This window comes from Octopus bimaculoides, chromosome 30 (genome assembly GCF_046866305.1).
Source record: "Octopus bimaculoides isolate indiv1 chromosome 30, ASM4686630v1, whole genome shotgun sequence".
NCBI lineage: Eukaryota > Metazoa > Mollusca > Cephalopoda > Octopoda > Octopodidae > Octopus > Octopus bimaculoides.
Window position 1 is genome coordinate 4,024,309 of NC_142957.1, and position 18,157 is coordinate 4,042,465.

Sequence of the window (18,157 nt, forward strand, 5' to 3'; positions counted from 1 at the left end):
CTGAAACACATGACCATATATATATACACACACACTAAACTTCACACAAGGACACATATGGAGACACACGTCCATAAATACCAACACGGTACATAGTTGTAAAAACTACACACACAAACACACACATTCAGACATGCACACACAGAGGTACACACACACACACACACACACACACACATATATATATATACATAAACACACACACACAGACACGCAATCACATGAATATGCACAATACATACGTACATACATACAAATGTTCGTATACGCATATGCACACACACATACATGCATACACGCATGCATGCAAACATACATATATGTGTATGTACACACACACTAACCCACACACATACGCACAAACAAACAAAACGAACGGAGTGTGAATAATGGACAGAGTCAAAACTATTGAAAAGACGCAACGAAAATTCTAGAAAAATAAAGACGGAAATGAGTGGAAAGGTTACCAGTGAGTGTGTCAAATTATAAGGCACTAAAAGAGAATGAGTCTCCCCACAACAGAATATGCTTCAGCACACGAACTCACATAAAGAATCTTGCAAACCAAATCCCAAAACGAAACGTATGAAAGCTTGTATGTAGAAGAAAAAAATTTGAATTTCGCTCGTCACCACGTTCTGAAGATTAAATTCCACCGAGGTCAACTGACTTTTACCCTTTCGGGGGGGGGGGGGTCGATAAATTTAGTACCAGTGAAACACTGGGGTCGATGTCATCAAATCATCATCTTCTTCTCCAAAATTGCTGCTCTTGTGGCAAAATTTGAAACCATTATTATTATTATTATTATTTGAAACCATTATTATTATTATTATTATCATTATTATTATTATTATTATTATTATTATTATTATTATTATTATTATTATTATTACCTTTGCACAGCTTCTAACACTAGATGTACTGCGGTGTCAGCTGTTCACTACAAATGAACTACGGTAACAACTCTTATTTTTCGAGCACCATCCGGAGTATTCGAGCGGTTCAAAGCAGTGCTGTTTTCTGCAAGTGCTCCACCCTTATTGCAGCCCCTATTTCTTCCATGTACTTCTCAAGATTTTTACTCACTGTTTCCAGGGCTCTGACAATTATTGGTACTACTGCTACCTTTTTCATCGACCACAAGTTCTTAACCTCCCAAGCTAACCTGTCATATCTATCGACTTTTCTTTCTTCCTTATCGCATAACTTGTCAGCTGGGCATGCTATATCTATGATCCAGCGTGGTTTGTTTTCTTTCTCAATTAAGACTATGTTTAGCTTCCTATTCTCTATCTCATGGTCGCACTGAATCACAAAATCCCACAGGATCTTTGCATTATCATTTTCGATGATGCCTACGGGTTTGTGGTCGTACCAATTTTTTTCTCTGTCAAGTCCATACTTGTAGCAAAGTGTCCAATGGACAATCCTTGCTATATTGTTATAATGTCTCTCATATTCCTTCTAGGCTAGTGGCGTACATTGACTGGTAATATGCCATATGGTTTCACCATTTTGTTCACAGATTCTGCACTTATCACTTTCTGCTGTGTTGTCTATTCCCATTTTATCCATAAATTCTGCACTTATCACTTTCTGGTGTCGTCGTCGTCGTCGTCTTCTTCTTCTTCTTCTTCTTCTTCTTCTTCTTCTTCTTCTTCTTCTTCTTCTTCTTCTTCTTCTCCTCCTCCCCCTCCTCCTCCTCCTCCTTCTCCCCCTTCTTCTTCTTTACGACGACGACGACGACGACCACCACCACCACCACCATCATCAACGTCAACCTTATTATTATTATTATTATTATTATTATTATTATTGTTATTGAGTGAGAGAACAGTGCATGCCATCAAAGTGACACTGGGGTAAAATATATGAAGCCCATTATACCCATCATGACTACCCGTCTGATAAGGGTACACCAGGCACATGCAGCACAACCATTTGTGCGTGACATGGTGATCTCATATCAAGATAAACAGCGCATGACCTCGCAGGTGGGGGCCCAGTTAGAATTTTCTTCAGGTTGAATAGCCCATCCCACTCAAAAGGTCCCTGAATAAGGTTTGTTTAAGGATGTTGAGCAAAACACCCATGTTTCCAAAGGTGAATTATTCAAACCTCAAAGAATTCCTCTCAACACATGGTTATGATGCTCCCCACTACTTCTGCTCATGATCAGAGATGCACATATCATCAGCCTCCAAGGGACATGCTCAACTGGTTCAGGTCAAACAATTGACAAGCAAATCTGTGGTATTAAGCAGATTATTTGCTGTAGCCCATCTTTTATACCGAGACAAAACAATATACATGATAACGCTTCCAATCGATTAAGATCAGAAGGCATGCGAGCCACTGCCTGTATTATTATTATTATTATCATCATCATCATCATCATCATCATCATCATCATCATCATCATCATCATCATCATCATCATCATCATTATTATTATTATTATTATTATTATTATTATTATTATTATTATGTTTGACTTTTGTTTTGCATTTGTACAAGTTGGATCCAAGTCTCACCCAGAGACCTCAAGAGACAACAAGTTAGAAGTTCATGTCGGTGTTATGCCTAGGGTACCATATATTTGGATTTGTACAGTTTTGTTCTAGTGAATGTTTAAGAAACCATAAGAAAATTATGTGTTTGTTTTAAAATTTGAGATCACATAGACAGTATTTACGTAGGATATGGGCAGTTACCATGAGCACTATCTTTTGAACTTCAGCCATTTTGGGGTTTCCTGGTATCTGATCTAGGTAGTAATCAGCCCATTTCGCTGTCATTCCCAGGGCACCTATGACAATAGGTATTGTTTTCGTCTTCAGATTCCACATTTTGCTAATTTCTATTTCAAGATCTTTATATTTGCTCAATTTTTGGTAGGTCTTGACAGATACGTTTATATCGATTGGGACAGTCATATCAATGAGGAGGCATGATTTTTGTCAGAAGTCTTTCAGTATGATGTCTGGCCTATTTGCGTCTATCTTTCTGTCAGTTTGAATGGTGAAGTTCCAGAGGAGTGCGATGTGATCATTTTCAAGTACTGGGGGTGGTTTGTGTTCCCACCAGTTTTTATCATGGGGCAAGTCCAGGTTTTTGCATATTACCCAGTGAATATATTGTGCAGCTCTATCATGCCTGTTGAGATACTCTGTAGGCGCAAGCAAACTGCACATGGAGACAACATGATCGATGGTCTCATTTTGTTGTTGGCATATACGACATAATGGGGAGCTGCCGTTCTTTAATATGTTGGCCTGGTAGTTCTTTGTAGGTAGGCATTGATCTTGGGCTGCTATGATAAACCCCTCTGTTTCTAATTTCAAGCCAGAGGCCATTAGCCATTGATGGGTAAGGACTTTGTCAATATCTGCATTATTCGCTCTCTTTGGGTATTTGCCATTGAGAGGTTTTCCATGCCATTTTTCAGTCATAATATCTAAGGCAGCAATTTTAGCACGGGTTTTCAAGCGCTTAGCTTTTTCTGCAGGTGTTTCTAGTTCGTCTAATTCTTGAATTTGTTGCAATTGGAATTCACTTAGATATTCCTTTGCCTGTTTTGTTACTGAGTAAGATGCTTTCTTGCTTTCATGTTTTAAGACAAGTTTTAGCATCCAGTCCTCAGAGTTTTTCAGATAGGTGTCTAGGCCAATTGTGGCTACCTTCATTGTTAATGCCAGCTGTAGAAGTCCACGGCCTCCCTCTTTTCTTGGCAGATAAAGACGTTCTATATACATGGTTACATGTGCTGTTCACACATATGATGCGGAATATGAACGTAAATAAATTAATTAAAAAGTCTTTATCTGATCTGATATAAACGAAATTGTTACGAACACACATATGGACGCACATACTTACATATAAGCACGAACACATAAGTGCGTGCACACATATGAGCGTGCACACATACGAGCTTGCACACACTCACATGCTCATACCAAACAGTTTCGAAACAACGCCAAAACAACGCCAGATCATATATTCAAAATAAATGGAAGTGGAAAGACAAGTTACTGAAGAGATTGCAAGAGTGCAATGAAATAATTTAACAAAAAACTATATAAATTAATAAAGGACTGAACCAGTGCGTGTGTTTATTACCGACATAATGCCTCTCCCAAGGTTTAATTGTATTATTATTATTATTATTATTATTATTATTATTATTATTATTATCATTATTATTATTATTATTATTATTATTATTACTATTATTATTATTAAAGGTCGACTTTTCTTTTCATCCTTTTGGCGTCAATATATTAAGTACCAGTTGCGTACTGGGGTCGATCAAATCGGCTGCCCCGCCACCAAATATTTAAGATTAAATTAAATTTCACCTGTGTCTCGGAAAATCTACTCTATGCCATTACATGCATAGAGTGTGGTGATCAGTATATTGGCGAAACAGGAATATCACTCCGTCGAAGAACCATTCTCCACAAAGAACAAATCCGCCATCCACAATACAGACAGATACAGGTCAGTGAACACATAGAAAGGTGAGCTAGGAACCTTAATCTTAATTTTCCCCTTCTATCAATGTTCACAGAACACATCAATACAGCAAAGAATGAATAAAGAGGCAACTTTCATCAATAAATATCTTCCACAACTCAACATGAACACATAACATAATACAGAACACTACTAACCTTTCAATTAATACCACTAACCCCCATACATCCCATCCACCATTCACATTATAGATTTATATCTACCCTAATTGCACCAAATCCAGAACTACTTACCTCCCATACACATAATCTTTTTACTCAGGGACTAATAGACCCGACACCGTTCGGTAGTCGGTGTGCATTCAAAGCAGTGAAAAATAATTTTACGAAACCGGTATGCCTTTGAATCTCTTTAACAATGCACAATAATGACTTTTATTACTTTTATTCCTACCTCAGTTCATCTAATTGTATATATCTATCGTTACTTTTCATAAAAACGCCTTTACTTTTTTTGATTTCCAACGTGCACTTTCGCTTATTTTTCTTCTTACTTTTTTCTTCCTATATTCCCCTTACATTTCCACGTATTGTTTCTATTTTCTTTTTGTAACATATTTCTATTTGATATATATATATATATATATATATATATATATATATATATATCCATTTATGTATGTTTGCGCACATATAGCTATGCCTCTGTGTGTGTGTGTGTGTTTGTGTGTGTGTGTGTGTGTGTCTCTGTGTGTTTGTGTCTGTGCATGCATATATATGCTTGTTCCCTGAGAAGCGACATATGAAACCCCCTGAAATTCAAACCTAACAATACGTCAATAAATAATTCAAGGGAAGTAACTTTATGATATATTTTCAATTATCTCCCTTAGTCGAACATTGCTGAAAATATAGCGATTGTTTAAACGAGCAGTCGATAGTTTCTCGACCATTATTATTATTTTTTTTTCACCTATGAGGCCCTTTCATTTCTATTTTCTTCTGGTGGATCACGATACTCATTGGTTTGCTATTAACTAGTTATAGGAGGCAGAAACGTTATCACGCTGGGCGTAAAGCTTAGCGGTATTTCGTATGAGTTCAAATTTCGCCGAGGTCGACTTTGCCTTCCATCCTTTCGGGGTCGATAAATTAATTACCAGTTGCGTACTGGGGTCGATCTAAGCCCCTACTCCCCCCAAATTTCGGGCCTTGTGCCGAGAGTAGAAAAGAATAACTAGTTATAGGCTGGGATGCTGGGTAAGGACTGTGCTTACAAACAACATGATTCCAGGTTCAGTCTCGCATGTATCACATGGAGCAAATTAACTCTACTGTTATTTATCTATCTATCTATATATATATATATATATATATATATATATATATATATATATATATATATATATATATATATATATATATATATTAGAAGGTTTGGAGGTGATGTACAGATATTATATACTAGAAAAAATAAGGTATTCAGAGATCTGGATAGTTGTACATACACAAATATTTATTAACATGTCACATGTTTTTAAAAATCACATATAAGCACTTTCATCTACTCAAATAGATTCTTCAGATTTAAATTTTGTGTAGGGACTTGTCTCTTTTTACACACCCTGGTGGCGATGAAACACTGGGTAGAAAACTGCAGGGAATTCATAGACAATTGCTTCAAAACAAACTTTATCACCAAAGCCACCCAAGTAATACTTGAAGAAAATATATTCACATTTAACAACAAGGCATACTGACAGTAAAGGGAACGTCTATGGGTACGAAATTCACACCTTCATATGCCAACTTGGTTATGGGCTTCCTTGAGAACAAACTATACGAGGAAATAGGGAAAATCTTCGAACACGACTTCAGAGAAGACATCAAGAAAAAGTGGAAACACTACCTCGATGACTGTTTCATCTTTTGGAACAGATCAGAAGATCTACGAACATTCGACAATATCCTCAACGCACTGCACCCATCTATGAACTTCACGACAGAAACCAGCTATAATGAACTTCCTTTCCTAGACATCAACATCAAGATACACAACTCCATCGTCACAACAGATATCTACTATAAAAAGACTGACACACATCAATTTTTAAATTTCTACTCCTACCCCCATCCCACATAAAGAAACATCCAATATAGTATGGTAAGACGCATATGCAGCATACTGACCGACTCACAAACACGCCAAATAAGACTAAATGAACTTAAAAACTTCCTACTAGAACAAAAACGCCCACTTACCTTAATAAAAAACGGAATCTTACGAGCAATGAAACTGGACATCACACAACTTGGAACTCTAAAAAAGAAAAGGAAAGAAAACATCATCCCATTCATAATTAGATTCCGTAAATATACCAACCATCTACAGAGAGATATGAAAGAAAAATTACAGAAATCAACAACTCGAATAAGATCTTCGTTAATTCCGACAGGACAAAAAACTTATATGCGGTTGATAAGGACTTTACAAGCGTCTAAATTCGAATAGCATCACAGATACATACAAAAAAGATAACACAAATTTATACAAATAAATGAATTCGGAGGCAAGAAGAATAGCTAACAATCTTAAGATTAGTGGTAGAATAGAATACCTTTCCCCCCGACCTGCTTTTATTACCCTAAAAGACCATAAAGCCAATTTTAATAGAAACCCCAAATGTAGATTAATTAATCCTGCAAAAACTGAAATAGGGATTATTAGCAAATATATTTTAGACCGAATTTTAACTAAGTTAGATAGTGATTTAAATTTACGGATTTGGAAGAATAATAAGTCAGTAATAGATTGGTTTAAAGGGATTAGCCATAAGTATAACTGCAAATTTACGCAGTTTGATATTGTTAATTTTTACCCATCAATATCCAGACCTTTGTTCCTGAAAGCATTAGAATTCGCCAAGCAGTATGTCAACATGCAAGAAAATCACTTCTTTACTTCTTTTTTATGATGATTAAAAAGAGTGAGGATTCTCTTTCCGATGTACCGATGGGGGCATACGACGGGGCTGAGTTATGTACGCTTATATGCTGCACAATCTAAAACTAGAATTTCCCTTAATAGACGTAGGATTATATAGGGATGACGGCCTTATAATCATCCGAAATTTAAACGGCCACGAATTAGATGAGTTTAGGAAGGATCTTATAGTTTCCTTCCAAAGGATAGGCTTGCGGATTACAATAGATACTAACCTCAAAAAGTAGATTTCATAGATGTAAATTTTGACTTGAATTCAGATATATTTAAACCTTACCGGAATCCTAATGATAGACTAATATAGGAATATTAGCAGAGAATCCAACCATCCGCCTGTTATTCTTAGAAACTTAGTAACGTAGGTAGGCGAATATCGTCAGTTTCTGCGGACGAGGTAACATTCCATAACGCAGCAACTTATAATATTGCTTTAAAGAATAGTGGATTCTCTGAGAGGATCCAGTACCCCCAGTCTAATGCTAGCAGCAGCGCAGCACGAAGAACTAGGACTAGGAAAGTTTTGTGGTTCAACTCAGCTTTCGATATGGCCGTAAGAACTAATATAGGTAAGGAATTTTAAAATTAGTCTCTAGGCACTTTCAACCTGATCATAAGTTTTACAGAATATTCAATAGAAGAACGCTTAAGATCAGCTATTCGTGCTGCAAAAACTTCGCCTCTTTGATCAGCCAGCACAACAATAAGATAATTGCCAAAAACCATAATGCCAACTCGTTTACAAAAAGATGAAATTGCAGAGATCGAACCTCCTGTCCGTTGGAAGGGAGATGTCTAGAAAAGGGTATCGTGTATAGAGCCAAAGTCCAGATAGAAGGCTCTCACGATTATAGAACTTACACAGGGGCTTCTGAAAATTAATTCAAAACCAGGCCTTATTCGCACAAAAATTCTTTCAGATACCCCGAAAATAGGACAAAGACTAGCCTGGCAAAATACGTCTGGCAATTAAAAGAAAACTAAGCCCAACCTTCCAACGTGACATGGAGGATTTTAGGTAGAGCATCACCTTACAGGCACGGTGCCCATTAAAGACCAATTAAATGTGAGTTGTGCTTGTTGGAAAAGTTGCATATCTTATTCCAAGATAAGAAAGCTCTGAACCAAAAACGCGAACTTTTAAATTCATGTAGACATGCGTCCAAATTTAAAATGTCGGTGAATAACATACCATATGGGTAGTGTATATATATTATTGATAATGCTTAACTCCTCGTAACCATTGTGCAATCTTACTATTGGATTGGTACCGCATTATAAATGATTTATTTAGCGTTGCAAGAATAATGTATAGATCCCTACGTCATTTTAAGAAAACCTTCGACTGTTATATGCATAGTTTTTCTTTTTTCTTGTTTTACTTTATTCTATTCTATTTGTATTTATTTTAAAACACTTTGTAATCAAATTTAACTTTTTATGGACGGTTCGACATATGGAATTCTATTATACATGTATTTTCGTCCAATTTTAACTTTTCTACACCCAGCAATTTCTTAAAAAGTTGTCTACATATATACTCTGAGACCCAATTTTTTTTTTATGTGGATGTCTGTATTGTAGCATTGATTATGCATTCGTATGTGTGCGTCTATGCTTACGTATAGAGACCAGGTTTACACTTGTGCACATACAGTAATGATTTCGTGTGTGTGCGTCTTTGTGTATGCATGGGTAAGAGTGTATGCTTATATTTATTTATAAAACCATGCATTTATTCGCGTGTGTGCATCGATGTTATATATGAGAATGTGCGCTCAGGTTTACGCTCACACATACTTAAATGTGTGCATACGCATGTATACACACAGAGAAAATCTGCCTTTTATAGATATGATATATATATATATATATATATATATATATATATATATATACCCTCAGGCCTTTTACTAGAACGCATACAAAAACAGACAAAACAACTGTTGATTTTCACATTCAGATGGCGGGATGACTGGGGGGATTTGGTGTCGGAGTTTTTCATTAAAAATTTGAAATTAAAATTTGAATTTTTGTTTATTTTTTCCATATTCTTTGTCTCCGTATTTTCCCACGTAGACAGATAGAAAGAAGTTTAAAAAAAGAAAGTTTGAAGATAAAAGAGCACTTTAATTTCACATGAATAAGTTGTCATATTACTGCGGGAAATTACTCTGGAAGAAATATTTTCAGAAAGGTGAGTAGATTGATTGCATTATGTTATCACAGTTTTGTGAGATTTGGCTGTTATTTCTAGCATATGGATAGCCTGCTTGAAGGCATGAGGTTATATATATATATATATATATATATATATATATAGTTTTTTTTCTGAAAAATTGAAATTTTCCAAACCAGTTTTTTTCAGAATCGTAATCTTCGTATCTTTCTACGTATTTTGCAAAAAAAAAAAAAAAAAAATTCTGGGAAAAGTGAAAAATCGGATCCTTCATAACCAAAAACGTAGGATTCTGTAAAAAAAGATCGATATATATTCATCTTACCGGAAGTTATGACGGAAAAATAGGATTTCGTGAATTTTCCAAAAGTTTCCTACCCCCAGGGTTGTCAGCGCGCTCTTTTTTTTCATATTAGTTTTCCATATACTTGTTAACACACCCCAGGTTGGTTAATTTTTGTTTTTGTTCTCGGGTGAGGATCTTTGTATTAACCAATGATGATAAATAATTCATCTAAAAGAAAGACGTTAGTTTGTATATGTGTGTGAAACAAGTAAAAGTATAATATTAAAACAAAAATATCTTTTTCATACCTGTTAGAACCACTGAATATAATATATAGAAGATATAATAATCCCTGATAGCAGAATAGATTTGAAACATTAAAGCAGTCACCCTTTGCAAATTTTGGCGCCGAAATCGTTTCCTGTTTGTGTGAGTAGAGGTAGAGATACAGAGAGAGAGAGAGAGAGAGAGAGAGATGTTCGGGTTGGGGGTAAACACAGACACACAAACATACATACATACATGCATGCATGCATGCAAGCTAGCATGCATACATACATACATACATACATACATACATACATATATATATATATATATATATATATATATATACGACAAGCTTCTTTCAGTTTCCGTCTACATAATCCACTCACAAGGCTTTGGTCGGCTTCAGGTTCGTATTTCGTTGTTGTACACGTTTCAGGACGTCCTGTGCCCACATATGCATACATATACATATATATATATATATATATATATATATATATATATATATATATATATATATATATATATGTGTGTGTGTGTGTGTGTGTGTGTGAGAAAGTTGGTATGTGAAAGCACGTGGTTGGATGTATAAAAGACAATAAGAGTGAAAAAACTACAGAAGGCTTGTGTTACATGGTTAAAGTATATATTTAAATTATGTCAGAAAAATGTTAGAAAAATGTTAGAAAAATGTTATAAAATCTTTTTGGTATATAAACATTGTATTTTGAGAAATTTGAAAAGACAACACGAAACCGGTTATTTCTCAAAATACAATGTTTATATACCAAAAAGATTTTCTAACATTTTTCTAACATTTTTCTAACATTTTTCTGACATAATTTAAATATATACTTTAACCATGTAACACAAGCCTTCTGTAGTTTTTTCACTCTTATTATCTTTTATATATATATATATATATATATATATATATATATATATATATATATATATATGATGCATATATACATACATACATACTATATCCATTAACAACAGAACCAAAAGTGGGAAAATGTGGTCGACCTAACTGTGGTACTTGCCCTAACCTTTTGGAGGGTTCACAGTTCCACTTTAAACAAGGTGAAATATTTAAGATTAAATCAAATTTCACCTGTGCCTAGGAAATCTAATCTATGCCATTACATGCTTAGCGTATGGTAATAATAATATTGGCCAAACAAGATATCACTCCGTCGAAGAACCACTCTCCACAAAGAATAAATCCGCCACCACAATACAGACAGATACAGGTCAGTGGACACAAAGAAAGATGTGCGAGGAATCTTAATCTTAATTTCCTAATTTTTCCTTTCTAACACCTCAGTACAACAAAGAATGAATAAAGAGGCAACTTTCATCAATAAATATCTTCCACAACTCAATATGAACACATAACATAATACAGAACACTACTAACCTTTCAATTAATACCACTAACCCCCATACATCCCATACACCATTCACATTATAGATCTAGATCTACGCTAATTGCACCAAATCCCTTACACATAATCTTTTTACTCAGGGACTACTAGACCTGACACCGTTCAGTAATCAGTGTGCACTCAAAGCAATGATTAGTAACATTACGAAACCGGTATGCTTTTGAATCTCTTTAACAATTCACAATAATGACTTTTATAACTTTTATTCCTACCTCAGTTCATCTAATTGTATATATCTATCGTTACTTTTCATAAAAAGCCTTTACCTTTTTATTTCCAAAGTGCATTTTCGCTTATTTTTCTTCTTACTTTCCCTTTACATTTCCACGTGTAGTTTCTTTGTTTTTGTAACATATTTCTATTATATATATATATATATATATATATATGCGTATAACAAGGGATTACCACTAGGTGGGCATCCAATGTGCTACATCCAATATGCGCACAATTCTACCGATTGGTAGAACTGTACGCATGTCAAATTTTATGATGATAATTCGTGTATAGTTCTGCAATTTATATTGATTTTAGAACGATTGTGCTGAAGATCCACGTACGATTTTACGTAAGTAAAAGAGTTGATGGCGAAACCGGTGCACAATTAATTCTTTATTTTGTATATTTTTCATTTTGTCCTGCCCGCCTAAGCTCTGGTATTTTGCTGAATTTTTTCTGGAGAACATGATTTTTCTTTGTGGTTGGGTCGCTGATGACCTCTTTCTAGCATATTGGATGTCCACCTAGTGGTCATCCCTTCTTATGGGACAAGAACGCAAAACATCCAGACAATTAGGTGATACAAAAAAGGGATAACAAAACATCTAGACAGACGATACAAAGATAACAAGGACGGGTCATACGGAGTTTTCCATCCTCAGTCGAGTTCCAGATTATCTTTTCAATTTCGGCTGGTTATACTCGAGATCGCTCCCATCTGGCCAGCCCCAAGGAAAAACTAAGAGCATTAGATTCCTTGGGAGAAAGCAGCGAATGTATACGAAAACAAGAACGGAAAAAACAGAGAAATGTTACACAAATTAACAGGACATAACAACAGGTGGCATTCGACTAAGGACGAATTAAATTAAGCTGGAAGGAATATAGATGTTGCACGGATGGTAGTCGAACGAAGAAAGAAAGGTCAAGCCTGGCTGAACACCGGTCACGTGGGGAAAGAAGAGAGAGAGAGAGAGGTTCAGGCAGAAGGATAGAAGAATTAAGGAGGGGCGAGAAAAAATGAGACACAATGAAGTGAAAGAGGAGAGAATGTGAGCATGAAGAGAAGGTGAGGAAATGTGAGAGAGGGGAAAGGAAAGAACGAAGAGTGGAATGGATGAAGTGTAAAAGGGCTGATAGAAAGAAGGAAAGAATGAAAGTATATATATATATATATATATATATATATATATATATATATATATATATATATATATATATATATATGAAATATATGTTATTATATATATATATACTAGGTAATGGACTTAGATATATATTTTATTTATTATATACAAATATACATACATATAGACATTCATACGTACATACAAATATACACACATACATACAGATACACATACAAAAATAAATATATACATGCATACATACAGTCATACATTCAGATGTACATAAATACATACATTGCGCATGCGTTGTTGATTAAGCATACGTCAGTTTGACCGGACGCAAGTTGCTGCTCCTTGTTAAACTTGCATACAACCAGTTGTTATAAAATGTGTCAGCTTTTTAAAGTTGCTATTGGGGAATCCCGTCTTTTTCTATTCCTGTATTTTTGATTGCAGTTGGAAAGATTTACGCGGCATTTAACCCCGGCTTTATGCCATGGGGCGAGCTGTGATTTGTGTGCGTTTGTGTTAAGGTTCGCGTTTGTGGAACAGATCCGGAAGAATTTCGTTCTTTCTAGTGTGTTAAAAATAAAGAAATAATTGGGTGGTATGAAACCCTCATAACTTCTTCATTTGGGATTTTTAGAGAATGTTTGCGAATTCCTGTTCTACACACGGGAACCTATACGATTACGTAGCCAAAAACAAAAATGAATGTATTTTGTGTTTATGATTTAAGGGTGATTTAGCTGTTATTTCTAGCATATCGCACTATCGCCTTTCTAGTTTCTTTGTCCCTGACGCCTACTGCTGTTTATCATGTCTTTGTGCAGTTGAATCAATTAAGTCTTAAATAGGCCACCAACTGCTATCTACACACACATGTAATCTTAATGATTCTCCAGTGACATGAATAATAAGAGAGGGAAGTAAACATCACCATAGGCAGCAGCCTATATACATATATGCATGGAGACCATAAACGAAACTATATATATATATATAGTTTCGTTTATGGTCTCCATGCATATATATATATATATATAGTTTATTCCGTTTTAGATACGTTTACCGAGAGCAACCCAAAAGTTTCCCGCTTTTTTGCATAGATATATAGGGATAAACATCATTCCGTTTGCTATGTTGGATACATAAGGTGTTAGTTTTGGTAAGGTAAGAATTTTGTTTATTTTTATATATCTCTACCCTACTATACTGACGAACGAAAGCTAGATTTTATTCTGGTAATCGTGAAATCGGTCGATATATAGTTGAGTTTATTTTTTAAAAAAAGGTTGGTTTTTTTAAGGGTTGCTTTTCCTCGCATTCGGTAATAAAATGTGTTTATTTGGGAAGTCTAGTGTGTGGCATTAATCTGCAGTAATGCCCTTATATAAATATAAATGAATAATTTTATTCTTGGGAATAGAAAATTCCCTTATGAATTTTTTAATATATATATATATATATATATATATATACATATATATATATATATATATATATATATATATATATATATATATATATATATATATATATATATATATACATATATATATATATACATATATATATATATATATATATATATATATATATATATATATATATATATATATATATATATATATATATATATATATTTCGTTTTTGGATTTGGTTTGCAAGATTTTTTATGTGATTTCGTGTGTTGAAGCATATTCTGTTGTGTCTGGGGAGAGTCATTTTCTTATCGTGCCTTAAAATTTAACACACTCACCGTTAAAATTTCCACTTATTTTTATTTTCCTAAAATTTTCGTTGCGTCTTGCAACCTTTTCAAGTCTTGACTCTGTCCGTTATTCACGTTGCGTTCTGTTTTTGCTTTTTTTGCGCATGCGTGTGTCTCAGTGTGTGTGTATGTATGTACGCATGTATGTGTGCATGTGTATGTATGTGTGTCTGTGTGTGTGCACATGTATATATGTATGTATGTGTGTGTATGTATATATGTATATATGTGTGTGTTTGCATGTATTTATGTATGTATTTATGTATGTATGTATGTATTCTGCATTTGTGTGTGTGTGTTTTTTTTAATGTATGTGTGTATATGTATGTATGTACCTCTGTCTCCTTGTGTGTAGAGTAGAGGAGCTGCACTCTATTGTTCCTCAGACTAAGCTACGACAGTAACTATTTAGATGACCATGACCTCAGTAGATTCTGCCCCACCAGGCCACAGAGGGGAAGACCACCCACCATCACTTCAGCAGTGAAAAAAAGCACCACTGAACGCTGGAGTGGCTGGACTGCACCCACCCAAAACCCTGACAACAACAATCAGGTAAAGGAAATGATTGCTCACGCAATAGGGGCCAGTATAAAAACCACCTTGAAGAACCACATAGTAAAGTTCAACAAAAAACTAAACTATACATACAGGTTCAAGGTACAGCCATCGGCGTTGGTGTAGCTGGAGATGTGGCCGGCCTCTTCATGACCTGGTGGGACAGAAAACTCAAACATAGGTTAGCAGAACAGTCCACAACTCTTCTACTTTACAGCATATATGTAGATGACATTAATATCATAGTTAGGACCAACTCTAGTGACGGTCATGTAGAAACAGAAAGGAACGTAATGGAGAGCATCCAGCAAATAGCTAACTCCATCAACCAAAGTATCAAGGTAACTATACATTACCCGTCTAAACACCCCAACAATAGGCTCCCGGTACTTGATACTGAACTTTGGTTAGAGACTGTGCAGCTCCTCCGCTCATATTATATGAAAGCCATAGCTTCAAAACATGTCGTTCACAAGAACTCAGCTTTGTCACACAGCATGAAAATTAACATACTGATAGCAGACTTAGTTAGGATAATGAACAACATCTCCCCACTATGAGAACCCTATGAAACGAAAAAACATATACAGAACTTCATGCACCGCTTGCAGTTCTCTGGATATGATCAGAAAGATAGGGTTCGAGTATACAGGGGAGCTAGAAAGAGGTTAGATAAGATTATAAGTAATAATACCAGTGGTACCTGCCCTAGATATAGAAACAAAGAATGGAATAGAATGCAAAGAATTTGTGACAAAGCCAACAAGGCGAACACGTGGTATAAAACCGACAGATATCAAGGAGTGATGTTTGTAGAGGCCACAACCCATGGAGAACTAGCGCGTAGGTTTAGAAAAGCTCTGAAGGAGTCCAAACTCAACATTAAGATTGTTGAAAAGCCAGGGAACTCCACCAGGTCACAGCTATAGAGGACGTACTCCTTTGAGAATACCATATGTACCAATGATAACTGCATGGTATGTAGGATTAGCCCTGGAATTAACTTCAGAAATATAAATGTAGTTTACAGCATAAAATGCATGGAAGGCGCTTGTAAAGACCTGAATATGACATGTATAGGTGAAACATCTAGGAGCATTGCGGAACGGCTAAACGAACATATGAGACAATATGACGACAAAAACAGTCCTCCATACTCTACCAACATGCCAGCATGGAGGCAATTTGGGTCAACTTGCCATCCGCATCTTATCCAAGCACCCAAAAGACCCAACTCTAAGGCAAATACGGGAGTACATCCTTATAAATGAAACTTCCCCAATACTAAATTGGAAATATACATAGATATCATACTCCCATACCCACATTTTACACAGGTAAAGTAGAACAGTTGATGGGCTTTTATGCAGATAGAGGTATGTATGTCTGTGAGTGTGGGTGTGGGTGTATGTGTGTGCATGCAAATGTATGTATGGGTAGGTACATAGGGTATATGAACAGACAACCACATACGCAAATAGAGACTGAAACACATGACCACATATACACACACATTTGTCCACACATATGAAGATGTGCACCCATACATGCAAACATGGTACATAGCAGCAGAGCACACACACACACACACACTCAGACATGCACACACAAGGAGACAGAGGTACATACATACATATACACACATGCACACACATACATTAAAAAACACCACACAAATGCAGAATACATACATACATGCAAACACACACATACATACATATATACATATGCACACACAGACAGACATACACACACATGCACACATACATGCGTACATACATACACACACTGAGACACACGCATGCGCAAAAACAAAAAAAAAAGAAAAGCAAAAACAGAACGCAACGTGAATAACGGACAGAGTCAAGACTTGAAAAGTTTGCAAGACGCAACGAAAATTTTAGGAAAATAAAAATAAGTGGAAATTTTAACGGTGAGTGTGTTAAATTTTAAGGCACGATAAGAAAATGACTCTCCCCAGATACAACAGTATATATATATATATATATATATATATATATATATATATATATATATATATATATATATATATATATATATATATATATATACATATATATATAGATATGCAGGGCAGGGAATCGTCAATTAGTAATAAAATTAATAATTAACAATTTTGCCGGGTAACTCAGTATGAAAAAACCTTTTCGGTAAAATCATTTATAATCATAAATATATAGGGATTGACAGTAACCTGCTTCTCCAGCATACTGAGAATTCAGAAATAGCAGCCAAAGAACTACTGATTCCAAAACTACAAATTATTACTCTAAATTGATAGCGATATTTTTGATACACACAGAACAAAAAACAGTAGAGAAGAGTAAAAAATCCACTTGCCTTTAGTTAATTTAGTACGATCGTTTCACAGTTAAGAGCAAAGAATACTCTATTCTGATCTTCAGCTAAATATTCTAATAAATTTGTTAATGTCTAAATAACTCACGTTAATTTTGACCATGCGACGTCAAGACCACGTGAGGTAGACGTTAAGAAATTTATCGGCCAGTGAGTTCAAAATCTCTCACCCTAATGAATTCAATTCAGCGTGTATCATAAATAGTCCCGCATAGAAAAGAGACCCGTACGAACTTCTTGCGGTTTAACTATTCACCTTAGAGGTATTATTAAAATATAGATATGCAGGGCAGGGAATCGTCAATTAGTAATAAAATTAATAATTAACAATTTTGCCGGGTAGCTCAGTATGAAAAAACCTTTTCGGTAAAATCATTTATAATCATAAATATATAGGGATTGACAGTAACCTGCTTCTCCAACATACTG

General features: G+C 35.1%; 1 protein-coding gene across 5 annotated transcripts in view; it reads right to left on the bottom strand.

Moving 5' to 3' along the window:
- Positions 1-17,920, bottom strand: part of LOC149130143 (uncharacterized) — a 70,174-nt gene extending 52,254 nt beyond the window's left edge. The window contains exons 1-3 of one of the 5 annotated variants that reach the window (XM_089346547.1): positions 17,711-17,920; positions 9,987-10,175; positions 6,744-6,801 (exon numbers count right to left, since the gene is read on the bottom strand). In XM_089346547.1, the coding sequence (XP_089202673.1) occupies positions 6,744-6,801; positions 9,987-10,072 (144 nt within the window). In that variant the 5' untranslated portion in view covers positions 10,073-10,175; positions 17,711-17,920. Of the gene's footprint in view, positions 1-6,743; positions 6,802-7,700; positions 8,500-9,986; positions 10,176-10,255; positions 10,366-17,710 lie in introns of those variants that run through there. The other 4 variants (XM_089346548.1, XM_089346546.1, XM_089346550.1 and 1 more) reach the window with 4 other exon arrangements.
- Positions 17,921-18,157: the final 237 nt, after the last annotated feature.